The 13,328-nt window shown below is 33.2% G+C and overlaps 1 protein-coding gene and 2 long non-coding RNA genes across 4 annotated transcripts in view; 1 reads left to right on the top strand and 2 right to left on the bottom strand.

The window, feature by feature from the left end:
- LOC127723183 (uncharacterized) overlaps positions 1–12,519 on the bottom strand; it is a 34,378-nt gene extending 21,859 nt beyond the window's left edge. Inside the window, exon 1 of one of the 2 annotated variants that reach the window (XR_007991926.1) lies at positions 12,240–12,519. This is a non-coding gene — a long non-coding RNA (uncharacterized LOC127723183). Of the gene's footprint in view, positions 1–9,921; positions 10,015–12,239 lie in introns of those variants that run through there. The other variant, XR_007991928.1, reaches the window with a different exon arrangement.
- On the bottom strand, positions 1,238–8,747 carry LOC127723185 (uncharacterized). Its single transcript, XR_007991930.1, has 2 exons — positions 8,316–8,747; positions 1,238–2,032 (listed from the first exon to the last, which is right to left on the bottom strand). It is a non-coding gene; the product is annotated as an uncharacterized LOC127723185 (long non-coding RNA).
- LOC127723174 (repetitive organellar protein-like) lies at positions 2,294–8,067 on the top strand. Its single transcript, XM_052229685.1, has 2 exons — positions 2,294–3,009; positions 3,598–8,067. Exons 1-2 carry the CDS (start codon positions 2,928–2,930, stop codon positions 7,011–7,013), a joined length of 3,498 nt encoding a protein of 1,165 aa, XP_052085645.1. The 5' UTR covers positions 2,294–2,927; the 3' UTR covers positions 7,014–8,067.
- Positions 12,520–13,328: the final 809 nt, after the last annotated feature.

Raw genomic sequence — 13,328 nt, 5'->3', positions numbered from 1 at the left:
TCCCTATGTCGAGCTAGGCTCGACAAAAATTACTTGTCCGGTTGTTCAAATGGACGAGTCGGGCGAGTCGGGCATAGCATTTCCACACCCCTGCTGCCACTGGAAAATGAGGGTATATTGGATAGGGACAGAAATTTTGCCTAGCAACAGGCCACCTACGGACCCCTCAGAGAGTTGTTAAAAGGGTTCTTAACGTGCAGAGAGCGTGGCACTCTCTCCACGAGGCATCAGATTTAACGTCCCCTTCTGACCGGACGTGGCTGCATACTTGATACATCCCGCACAGCCAAATGGCCGCCCCACTTTGGCAAGGGTTTTACTGCCGGTCGGAAGAAGACCTGTAGTGACCATATTTCTATTCCCCATGCAGTCACCCTTGGGGCATTATTTGTTTAATTACACTGCATATCAATATGGATGATTAAGTTAAATATTTGATTTTATACCATAATTCTTTCACTAACTGTATTTAATAAAACACACAAATGATCAGGCATTGTGTGAAGGGTAAAAAGGCAAATACCATGGCAAAGAGGGTAAAAAAGACATATCCTTGTGCATATACCCAGGAAGTGATGGCAAACTAAAACATTATTATGACGACCTTGACACTTCATTGAATCAGCGTGCTAAAACCTATTATACGATCCCCACCTCACTGATTTTAATTTCTTGAAATGACTAAAATAAATGTAATTTGCATACAGTGGGGACTATCAGTGGGTTACAAATAAAACATTTTATAATTTTATTACTTTCCTATGGTCCATGTATGTTTATTTTAAGGCAACAACCATTTTCTTATCTGGGGGGGGCCTGGGATTTTCATTGTGTTCATAATTTTTTTTTCAGAACCTTCCTGCGATAAAATTTTTTTTTTCTTATGAAAAGGAAAGCAAAATTTTTTTTTCCTATCATGTTTTTCACAAAACCATAAAAAAATTTTCAGCTACAGTGCAAAATCTAAATTTTTTTTCGGTCAGCTAGGCCATCAAAATATTTTTTTCAAAAAAATCCCAGCCCCCCCCCCCCCCCCCCCCCCCCCCCCCCCAGATAAGAAAATGGTTGTTGCCTAAGCAAAATACAGGATGGACATTGTATTCGTTGACCAGATTTGAAAGCCATTTTTTATACTTCTCTGAATGTTAAACAAGTTCAATCTGGAGGCAAATTATGAAATAGTAATTTCAATATGGAAAAGTTTTTAAGGCTAAATAATTTAAAAAAACAAAAGAAACTAAACTAGAGGCTCTAAAGAGCCTGTGTCGCTCACCTTGGTATATGTGCATATTAAACAAAGGACAAAGATGGATTCATGACAAAATTGTGTTTTGGTGATGGTGATGTGTTTGTAGATCTTACTTTACTGAACATTCTTGCTGCTTACAATTATCTCTATCTATAATGAACTTGGCCCAGTAGTTATAGTGGAAAATATTTTGTAAAAATTTACAAAAATTTCCAAAATTTATGAAAAAATTGTAAAAAATTGACTATAAAGGGCAATAACTCCTTAAGGGGTCAATTGACAATTTTGGTCATGTTGACTTATTTGTAGATCTTACTTTGCTGTACATTATTGCTGTTTACAGTTTATCTCTATCTATAATAATATTCAAGATAATAACCAAAAGCTGCAAAATTTTCTTAAAATTACCAATTCAGGGGCAGCAACCCAACAACGTGTTGCCTGATTGGTCTGAAAATTTCAGGGCAGATAGATCTTGACCTGATAATCAGTTTTACCCAATGTCAGATTTACTCTAAATGCTTTGGTTTCAGAGATATAAGCCAAAATCTACATTTTACCCCTATGTTCTATCTTTAGCCATGTCGTCCATCTTGGTTCGCCGGCGGGGTCATCGGACACATTTTTTAAACTATATACCCTAATGATGATTGTGTAAAAGTTTGGTTAAATTTGTCTAAGTAGTTTCAGAGGAGAAGATTTTTGTAAAAGATTACAAAAATTTACGAAAAATGGTTAAAAATTGACTATAAAGGGCAATAACTCCTTAAGGGGTCAACTGACCTTTTTGGTCAAGTTGACTTAATTGTAGATCTTACTTTGCTGAACATTATTGCTGTTTACAGTTTATCTCTATCTATAATAATATTCAAGATAATAACCAAAAACGACAAAATTTCATTAAAATTACCAACTCAGGGGCAGCAACCAAACAACGATTTGCCTGATTGGTCTGAAAATTTCAGGGCAGATAGATCTTGACCTGATAAACAATTTTACCCATAGTCAGATTTGCTCTAAATGCTTTGGTTTCAGAGATATGAGTAGGTATGACACATGACGCCATTTTGTCATCGTACATTGGTGGTCATGAAATAAAATTGAATTTTCAAATTTCCCTGCAGAAAAGGTTGTATTGAAAAAGAAATTGAAAATAACATTTTGTAAACAACTGTAACCCACTGATTAATTCTGCCAAATTTCGTTGCAAAAGAAGTTTTTTACATATTTTCCTGTTTATCTGAAAAGGTCCGATCAGCGAGTATTGAATTTCTTCCCGACGTCACGGTAAAAAATTTGCGTTTGTTGATAAAAAGGGTGAATTTCATGGCTTCGCCGGTAAATGAGCCAGTCGTCATTTGCATATAATCTATGGTCCATTTAAAAGCGGCAGTTTCGTATTTTGAGATGATATATTTTTCTTTAAAGAAAATTTATTTTTTACGGTAAAAAAATATATTTAAAGTCTTAATTTGAGTTTTACAAAAGGTTCCCAATTAGTTTAATATTTGAAAAATGTATCATTAGAAAGCTGAGAATTTTTTCTTCAAAATACAGTTGAAAGTTCGAAACTAACGAAATTGGCTCATTTGCCGGTCATGACCTTTGTACTCTTCCGTTACTAACGACGCCACAAAAGTAAACGTTACGTCAAACGTCAAAAATTTTCAGAAAAAAAATGGAACGTCAACAATTAATGGACTTGAGTGACTGGAATGAGGAATTTTTACATGATTTGATCAACAAAAAGATAAAAGCAGGTAAGATTATATATTTTACTGTAAGAAATGATAATAAATATTGAAAAAGAGAGAATTGGATGGTCTCATGTCTGATAAATGAGACCTGCCCCCCATTCTTTCTCCTTTTTTTTTTTTTTTTTTTTTTGCAAATATATTCCTCCCTTCTGGCCTGGGTGAAATAGGGTGGGGGTGAAACTAAAATTGTCTATTGTAGGGGAAGTGCTGCTCAAATTTTTCCAAGGTCTGGACTTAGTTTTTTTCCCAGGTTTATTTGGGGGGCAGCAGGAAAGAGGGATAAAACTTCTGAGACAAACAGTTTATTTTTTCGTCGTCATTCATAGCCTTATTTATTTTTTTCTCTCTGTAGAGATACAATTTTGGGGAATTAATGATATTATTAATATCTTAATACATTATTGAATGGAAGAAAAAACCCTGTTTATAAATTCTGAATATATAAATCTTAGAAGTCATTTGGATCTTATTTAATAGATGGGTCTAAAATTGTACTAATAAAACAATGCAATACAGGTAACTGCTGTTTTGTTTTAGCATCTTCTGATGATTTAGTTAATACTTGTTATATAAATGTACTTTCTATTGTAGGAATACAGTCAATCACAAATGTACAATATGCCCTACTTTTCACGATGGTGCAGGAAATGGAGTGTCCTATATATGCAACCCTTGAAGATGTATTACGTTATGCCATGCCTGCTGTTACAGTACCAAAAAAATGGGCCAATGTCACCAGAAGTGTAATGAACAATGTGAATAAAAACATAAATTTAAAGAATATTGTTTATCAGTTAACTCCTCAAGAAAAGCCTACAACTATTAATAATGAAAGTATAGGAAATGTTTGTGATGCATTAGGTATACGCCGGTCAACTCTGCTCCATCCACCGGAAAATTTATCAAGTACTCTTTTAACTGTGAAAGCTTTCCATGAAATCTGTCTTTTCAAAAACCGGTATTCCTATACATGGTCAGATGTGGCTGAATGGACCAACAATATGTTGTCAGAAGGCATGCTTGTGAACAAACATAAAGTTCTATATTTATACAAGAAAATTAATGACAATTTTCAAAGTTACATGAAAAATAGACAAAATGAAGATCTTGACACTTTTAAATCATCCAAATTCTTTAAGTTTCTTAATAGTACTTTACAACCAAAATTACAAACAGATATGAAGAAAAATGATAGATCATTAAAAAGGCAGTGTTTAAAACTTGTAGCAAATCAGAGAGAAGTTTTGACTGAAAATCAAGAGTTGTGTTTTGAAAATGAAGTGTTAAAAGAACAAATTGTTGAACAAAAGAAAAACATCAGGAATAATGAATCTGAATCAGTGAAAAGAAACCAGGAACTTAGAAAACTAAGGTTGACAAAGGAGGCAAATGTAAACTTAAAAGAAGAAAATAAATCTTTAAAAGAAAATTTGACTTCTTTGAAAAAGGAAAATTTTTGTAAGAGATTAAGGCGAAAACAGAAAAAGCTTGAAAAGAAAGAAAGAAAAATAATAGAGAAGAATAAAGCTTTAAACAGAGAAAACAGTGGTCTAAATGCAAGAATAAGAGCTATTGAATCAGATTTTGCCAAAAAAAAGAATGAAAAAAAAATAAAAATTCACAGATTGTCAAACCGATTATCTCATGCGAAGAAATTTAATATCAAACTCAAACAGAAATTACACAGCCAAAATGTTGATTTAGAAAATAAAAAAATTGAAACATTAAATCTAAAGAGAGAGTTAAGTGTTGCAAATGATCAGTTAGATATAATTGAGGCAGAAAATCAAAATAAAAAAGTATCTACAAAGGAAGGTTTCAGATACACTGATAGCATGCGAACATGCATTATGGATCTCCATGGCAGTGATATTTCTGCAAACAAAATTTCTAAAGTTATAAATATTGTAAGCAACAACTTGTTTGACTCTGTACCATCAGATTTGCCATGTAGATCGACAATTTCAAATATATGTGATGAAGGACATGTTTTAGCTAAACATCATGTGAGTGAAACATTGGCTAACTGTCAGCAATTTGACATTTTCTCAGATGGCACCGGTCGTGAAGGAAAAAAAATAATAGATTTAGGAGTACATACAAAAACCGGTACATTATCATTAGGATATAAATCAGTGGCAAGGGAGGATTCAGATACTGTTGCTCAAACAATTAAAGACTCTTTAAATGAGTTTGCTGATCTTCAAAGCATATCTATTAATAAATTATTGTTGCAACTTACAGCTATGATGAGTGATCGTTCAAGCGTGATGAAAAAAACAAATGAAATTATTGATGAATGGAGAAAATTAAAATTGACAGAAGATTTAAATGAGAACGACATATCAAAACTTAATTTCTTTTATTGCAGTGCACATGTACTTTTAGGCTTCCACAATGAAATAACAAAATCACTTAAAGAATTAGCAAAACAAACTCCACCTATTGGAAGAGATTCATTGCCAAAATTTGCTCGTTTCAAACACAATTCTGAGCCATCATCCATCAGATTAATTCGTATGGCTTCAGAAGTTTTAGGTCCAAGGGGTGACGAGAAGAACGGTGCAAGACAGGAGTGGCTTGCTTTTTTAGCTCTAAAACAAAAATCTTCCATGATTATAAATTACAGGGGGAATAGGTTCAACAATTTGTTTACAGGTGCTGTTTCTATTTTGAACCATTCTGAAGACATAATTGACTTTATTTCGAACTATAGAGAAAACCCAAATGATAAATTGCAATCTGTTCTTGCTGACATTAAATGTCCTGATGTTCTCTCCCATGTTTCCGCCATTGCCATAGCATCTATGATTTTAGCTGAACCATTCTGGAATGTAATTAACAGTGATGAACATTACTTAGATCTCTACAAATTTATTATACCTTTACGAGATAGATTGGTTGATTGGAGCTCAAATGATTTCAATGTTTTTGATTTTAATTATGACGAAATTCCTAGTTTGTATGAACAATATCCACATGACATAATTCAACAGGTATTCAACAAGGCAAAGATACATCCTAAAACTAATGACATTCTTAAAATTATATGTTCATCCATGTTGACAATTGTAAAAAGACAACTTAATGACCACCTTGAAAATGGAGTATATGGATCGCTCCCTGATCCAGATCTGAAATCAAGAACATCACATAGCAAGTTAACAAATATACCCGCGGAAAATTTGTTTGGAGATCTAGACTTTTATTTCAAAAGAAAACCAAATGCAACTTTAAGACATCATTCTGCAATAAGTATGCTCAAACGAAATAAAACAATACAATGGCTAAAAACTAAAACTAAAAATTCCAGGAAAGTTTTACTTTTAAAAGCTAGAAAAAGTGCTAAATCTTTAAAGTCAAAAGAAATTGCATATGAAAAGAGTGTTATGGAAGCTAGGAAAACACATTTACAGCAAATAAAGAAGAAAAAACAACAGCTTGAACAAAAGAAAAAGATGGAAATAAACAAAATTGAACTAAATGTGAGGCTAATGGGTGGTATAGTGCGATCTAGGAAGGATGTTGACTGTCTTTTACAATCGTCTAAAACAATCAGATTAAAGAAAGAAAAACTCAGAAATCAGTTACTTTATTGTAAACAATTTATGAATTTAGATGTTGATAAAAAAGACATAATGTGGAAAAACACTGTTAACCAAATGAAAGATGTTTTAACACTAACTTTGAAAATTGACGAACAGAAAGTTTTAGAAAAAGGGATATGGGTTGCAGTATCCTACGAGGATAATTGGTATCCAGGGGAAATTATTGATATAATTGACAATGCATACACTGTAAAGTTTTTAAAACGAAAAAGTATGAGAGGAAATACTTTTATTTGGCCAAACAAAGACGATATAGATAGTATTAATGACAAATTTATAATTTATTCTGATTTTGAAATAATGCCCTCTCTGGGGCTTAGACATTGGCTCATTCCCGACATGGATGAAATTGAAGTATTGCATAAACAATTTGTGGAAAAATACTTTGAAAATTGTTAATCTGTTCTGAAAATGTTTATTTTCAATGTTACATGTAACTGTTAATTGCTATTTTATCTTGTTACTTAAATTATTACATATTCCACTGTTTTATATCATTTTTGGCCAAACCAACCTTTTAAAGATTCACATTACCATGACTGCAGACATATTTGAAATAAACACATTTGGTTGTTTTTCCCTGAAAGGATACACCATATACATTTTAGAAATTACATGGTCTTCCTTTAAAAAAACATTGAAACAAAACAGTAATTTTTTAATTTTAAAGTATCCAATATATTTTGTGGAAAGTTGTAGTTAATTGTTGCCATGGTAATTGACTAATTAAGGATAACAAAACTATCATGTCCTGACCAGTAAATATATCTTTAACATTGATAAAAGAAAAAGCATGCCAAAAAGTCTCAGAAAACAAATGTGTGCAAAGATAATTTGGAAATTGAATATTTAACAGGTTGTACGATGGTTGCTTCAAATTAGATCATTGAAAAAAATGGTTACCATGGTAACAAAACTCAAATTTCCACTTAAGATATTGCAATTTTGACAATGCCAAATGAAAGAGCATGCCAAATTACCCTGGTAGCCAAATTTGTAAGGAGGTAATGCAAATAGTAAAGGAATTACAGCCAATTCAAGAGAAAAAATGCTGGACTCTGTCGTTTCTGCAGTTCGGACACGTTTCCGAGGGTGCTTGAAGACCTATTTGTGGTGTTTATATTTTTGGAAACTTTGGGTTTATGTAACTAGTAAAGACCATACCAGTCTAATATATCCCTAATTAGAAGATTTAGAGATTATTTAGGTTTTGTTAGCAACAAATGTGGAGATAAAAGCCTCTAAAATTAGAGATTTTATCATTTTTGTATCAAATATAGCAAAAGTGGCAGAAAATATCGCTATTTTTTAAATTTGTTTTGGTCATAACTTTTGAACCGCTAAAGGTATCTTCATATTTTAAACACCATTTTCTTTGTTTTTATGAGCTCTGTAAGTTAAAAGCATTTATATTATGGAAGGAATGTGTTAAAAAAATCATGTGTCATACCTAATATGAGCCAAAAACTGCATTTTACCCTATGTACTATTTTTTAGCCATGTCATCCATCTTAGTTTGTGGGCGGGGTCATCGGACACATTTTTTAAACTATATACCCTAATGATGATTGTGGACAAGTTTGGTTAAATTTGTCTTAGTAGTTTCAGAGGAGAAGATTTTTGTAAAAGATTACAAAAATTTACGAAAAATGGTTAAAAATTGATTATAAAGGGCAATAACTCCTCAAGGGGTCAACTGACCATTTTGGTCAAGTTGACTTAATTGTAGATCTTACTCTGCTGAACATTATTGCTGTTTACAGTTTATCTCTATCTATAATAATATTCAAGATAATAACCAAAAACGGCAAAATTTCCTTAAAATTACCAATTCAGGGGCAGCAACCCAACAACGGGTTGTCAGATTCATCTGAAAATTTCAGGGCAGATAGATCTTGACCTGATAAACAATTTTACCCTGTCAGATTTGCTCTAAATGCTTTGGTTTCAGAGATATAAGCCAAAATCTACATTTTACCCCTATGTTCTATTTTTAGCCATGGCGGCCATCTTGGTTGGTTGACCGGATCACCGGACACATTTTTAAAACTAGATACCCCAATGATGATTGTGACCAAGTTTGGTTAAATTTGACCCAGTAGTTTCAGAGGAGAAGATTTTTGTAAAAGTTACGGACGACGGACGACGGACGCAAAGTGCGGTCAGGTCAGGTGAGCTAATAAAAAAGCAAAACCAGAAACTGAATATAAAAAAGCCTTTGGTGCAGAACTTTTCCACACAGTGTAATATTCATGTTTTTATAAAATAAAAAAGTGACAATTATAGTAGAAGAGGCTGCTCAAAATCCAGCATTTGTACTAAGATTTATCCATAATCATTGAGGTAAGGAAGTCTAGATCTGGTTATGACATAAAAATAACTTTTGACTTGTCAGCTGTGGTAAAAATCTATTTGATACCCCTCTCCCAAGTTAATCAAAAGATAAGTTGACTGCTCCCTTATATAACTGAGACTACTATATGTTAATAGTAATTTAAATTGTCAAGTTACCAGTTATGGATAAAACTAATGTACATAAGTACATACATTTAGTAAGTGGACTTGGAATAATATCTTTTAATAATTATGTATGAAAAAGACGGTGAGTCCCAAAAGTAAGTCACTCTCCAAGCTGGCAAGTGGAATTTCAATTTGGTGAGTTGAAATGAAAAGCTGCTCGTCAATTTGGCGAGTAAGAAAAACAAAAGGTTTCACACACTGCACTTGTACAATCAATTCCAAGTAACTTCAATATAACATTTATTGAACCATACCATGATGTTTTATTCAGTTGCTGAAGTGTTTTAAATTGTTCATATGCCTCTTTCAATAGAGGAAAATTACTTCCTAAATTCTCTAATCGATACCAATACAATCATGACAATAGCATCGCTTTAATTATATTAAAATAAATTGGAAATCTAACGCAACATTTGTTGTTTTTTTGTGCACACCAAGTATAAATTTGTTAAATTTAATGTGAAGTTTCTCACCGGGTAAACCTGAATATAATTTTTCAAGAGATACATCTTCCTTCTTACATTTAGAGGAAAGAGAATTAAACATTCCCCATACTTCACTACCATATAATAAAATAGGTTTCACAGTGTGATCAAAAGCATGAATACTTGTTTTGATGTTAGGATTTAGAGATAAAAAATCTTTCCGCAATTGATAATAAGCTTTTAAGGATACTTGTACAGTTCACTTTGAGCATAACTAAATGAGCCAGATGAGCTTAAATATAAACCCAGGTACTTGTATTTTGAAACACATTCCAGGTTTATATTCTGGTATGTGTATTTACCTGTGACCCAACCTTGCAAGCCTACCAATGGGTCTCAACAAGTGAGAGAATCCACACCTGGAGGCGGGCTTCAGCTGGCCCCTAAACAATAATGTACAATAGTTCAGCGAATTTTTTTTTTCGTTATATTTATAAAATAATATTCTCAAAGTGAAAACAAAATTAGTAAAAGACCTGTATACAATGTAAGACAATATAGTCGTATATTATAACGTGCATGAAAGAGTTATTTATGGTCTTTTCTGAGCCCTGCATCGAACAAGGGTTGGTCTTTGTTACTTGAATTGGACAGAAAATTTCTACAAACATAAAACAATGCATGCATAATCGGATCCTGTTCCTTATATTTAAGCCTTGTAATGTATGCAGCATTCTCAGCTATGGATTTCGTAAGACATTCCCTGGACATACATGTGATTCTTCCGGCGGGAGTCAAAATCTCCCGCTTTTCAGACCCTCTTCCGTCCCTCCCGTTAAAATTTGAAATCTTCCGCTTTTTGAAAATGGCAACCTCGTAAAATTTTCGTTAGACATTTTTGTTTACAAAATCGATACGGACAAAGAAAAAGTCCGAGAAACTCGAAATTGATATGGGAAAAGTCCGAGAAAAACGGAAGTTTCCTGTAATGGATTTTGTGTCAAAAGTTAAAATAGGTAAAATTAGCCTGAGGTGTTTAGGATTAAACTGTATATACAACAATAAATAAAAGATAATAGGCAATTACCTAGTGATCAACTAGCTAGTTTAAGACACAAGCCAGGTTGATTAAAAGTGAAATACTGACAAAGGATTAAATTGTACAAGTTGTATACACAACGATTTAATTTGATGCTGTTGAAAACATGGAACATTTACTGAACCTCAAAGACAAATAAAATCAACTCAAATATGATATTTGTGGCTTGTTTTCTATCCAAGCCAATGGAATACCTATATAAGTACAGTTGTCTTGGACTATTCTAAAATTTTAGAATTTGACAAAATGCAAACCGTAATTTATATCACCAAATACCCCAGCAGCAAATAAAAGAAGACCAAGTATCTAGCCAAATTCAACTCTGCCTGGAGATCTGATTTCAAATGATGCAGATCCAGTACCAAGGGTCAAGACCATGCTTACTACACTTCATGCAAAGCTGACTGTGGTGGCCCTAATGATTTGACCAAACTGATGGAGACAGCTACCCACCAATAAGCCTACAACTCTATCAATTTAACACCTTCTGTTACAAGCATGTTCAGTAGTGGTACCAAAGTTGACAATGTAGCTAAATCAGAGATACTTTCTGCCAACTCTGTATGATGGCTGATTGCTTTATCTTGAATTATATATAATGAATAAATAGTTGAAAACCCCTTTATCTTCTTTTTTTATCAAGTAAAAATGGATATGGAGTTGTTGAAAGGTATGGAATTATTGTTCTTTTAACAAACAAAAAAAGAAGATATGCAGTTTAAACACACAAAAAAACCATTGCGTACGTCGATAAATAGGTCGATAAAAAATCTCCAGTTATGAAGCCCAAACTCCAGCTGAAAATTTCCAAATCTCCAGTTGTGGCTTGACAACTCTGTCACATGTCTGTTCCCACTGCTTACTTCTGGAAACCTTGTTTACAACTACATGTACATTTTTTATCATTGTAATCATCCATCGTGGACTTTGAATGAAAAAAACTTTTCTCAAACATAGATCAAACACTGGTCATACTCCGTGATCAGACAAATCCTATTTACTATTAAAATGGAAATAGAAGGCTATAACTGCAAACTGCTCATCAAATGAGGTCCATGCATTCTTGAAATAAAAGAGCCACAGTGACTGACCACATATTTTCATTAAATCGCTTTCATACTTGTAGAGTTGAGAATGGGAAATTATGTAAGGGTAGCAAATTCATTCATATTTCAAGCCAATCCTGAACAAAAATTTCTGCTATTTATATAGCTATACAAATTTGGGAAAAAATAGCAAGCCCTGTTTGAAAGTTACCAGCCGTGCATCCTCGGGCAGGCTGGTAAATTTACCAACTCTGGTAGAGGGCATACTCCCCTCCCCTCTTTTGATCTGAAACAGTATCATTTTTTGCATAAAATGTCATAAAATCGTCCAAATTTGTTTTGCATCACTCCACTCGGCGTGAAATTACGCCCCTTTGAAAAAAGCTGAATCCATCATCCGCCCCTGCCTGGGACTGTAGTTATGGTCGATCGGCAGCTCATGCTAAATTTTAGAGGCATTGCCCTTCCTAAATAATAAAAAACATGAATGGTAATGAAAAGTAAAACGTGATAAAATGTTGAAAAAAACAAGTACCTTGCTCCTCCAGATGCCGCCATCTTGTTCCGATTTTGAAGCATGCGCACTGGTGATATTGTGTTATAGCACGACCACAAAAATGGCGTTTAATAATATCGATGTACACACATAGTTCACACTTCCTCATAATAGACGGCGAGTGAGACTTGCTTATTTTTTCTTTTTATTTTATGTTTGATTGAAAATTAAAGCAATTTAGCGATAATCATACAATTTACATCTGAGGACGTCCTTAGTTGTGAGTGAAGTCCTCACTTACTGGTGTGTATACTTACACATGTCCTCATTGACATACGTGTACCAGACCACACAAGACATAATTTGCAAATGTAAAATTTTGAAGGTAAAAATAGTTGCTGACAAAAAAAAACAATACTAGTATTATTGTTACCAGCAATTTCCGTTTGAAATTGTGTCCCTGTCTGGAAATACATTTCGGCAATTAGTTTCGAAAGTAACAATAATTATTTCTTATTTTTACCTTTGGTCGGTAATCGTAGCCAGTGCCTTTTTTTGAATTGACACTAATATAAATCACACCTTGAATTTGATAATATTAATGAAGTTTGAGAAAGTAATATTGTGAATGAATTTTCATCTTTAATTAGATTGTTGGAATAATATAACAAGTCAGATATAATGGGGGGAGAGGACATGAGTATTAGGATAATGTATATTCTGGTCTGGTAAATGTTCATATAGTCATTGTAATAACTGAAAAAAAATATAAACATTAGTCAAGAGTGCTGACACAGGATGAAAATGAATATTCTGTCCAAAAAATGCAGGAAATAATTGTGTACAGATCGATGGACGTTTTTATATGAACTGGGACAAATACATTTTATTTAACCAGGTATAAAGTCAACAGTCAAAGTGATTATGTCTTACATTCTTATAAGTTGGTGCATGGACTTTTGAGTTAAACCTGAGACGTTCAGCAAATTAAAAAGTAACAAATTTTCTGTGGTATATTCGGGGAAAAAGGGACCCCCTTTTTGGAGAACTTACAGTCGGCATGACACATGATCACCCGTGCATTCAAATTTGATTCATTTTTGTCGGTATTTGCTGTTTGAGGCATAC

The sequence above is a fragment of the Mytilus californianus genome, unplaced genomic scaffold, assembly GCF_021869535.1.
Source record: "Mytilus californianus isolate M0D057914Y unplaced genomic scaffold, xbMytCali1.0.p SCAF_13, whole genome shotgun sequence".
NCBI classification, from domain to species: Eukaryota; Metazoa; Mollusca; class Bivalvia; order Mytilida; family Mytilidae; genus Mytilus; species Mytilus californianus.
This window is presented reverse-complemented; position numbering and strand designations above follow the sequence as displayed.

Excerpts from the sequence above, each read along its gene's own strand:
- LOC127723174 (XM_052229685.1), top strand. The coding sequence starts at position 2,928 with ATGGAACGTCAACAATTAATGGACTTGAGTGACTGGAATGAGGAATTT. Across the intron at positions 3,010-3,597 it reads CAACAAAAAGATAAAAGCAG|GAATACAGTCAATCACAAAT; the intron begins GTAAGATTATAT and ends TTTCTATTGTAG.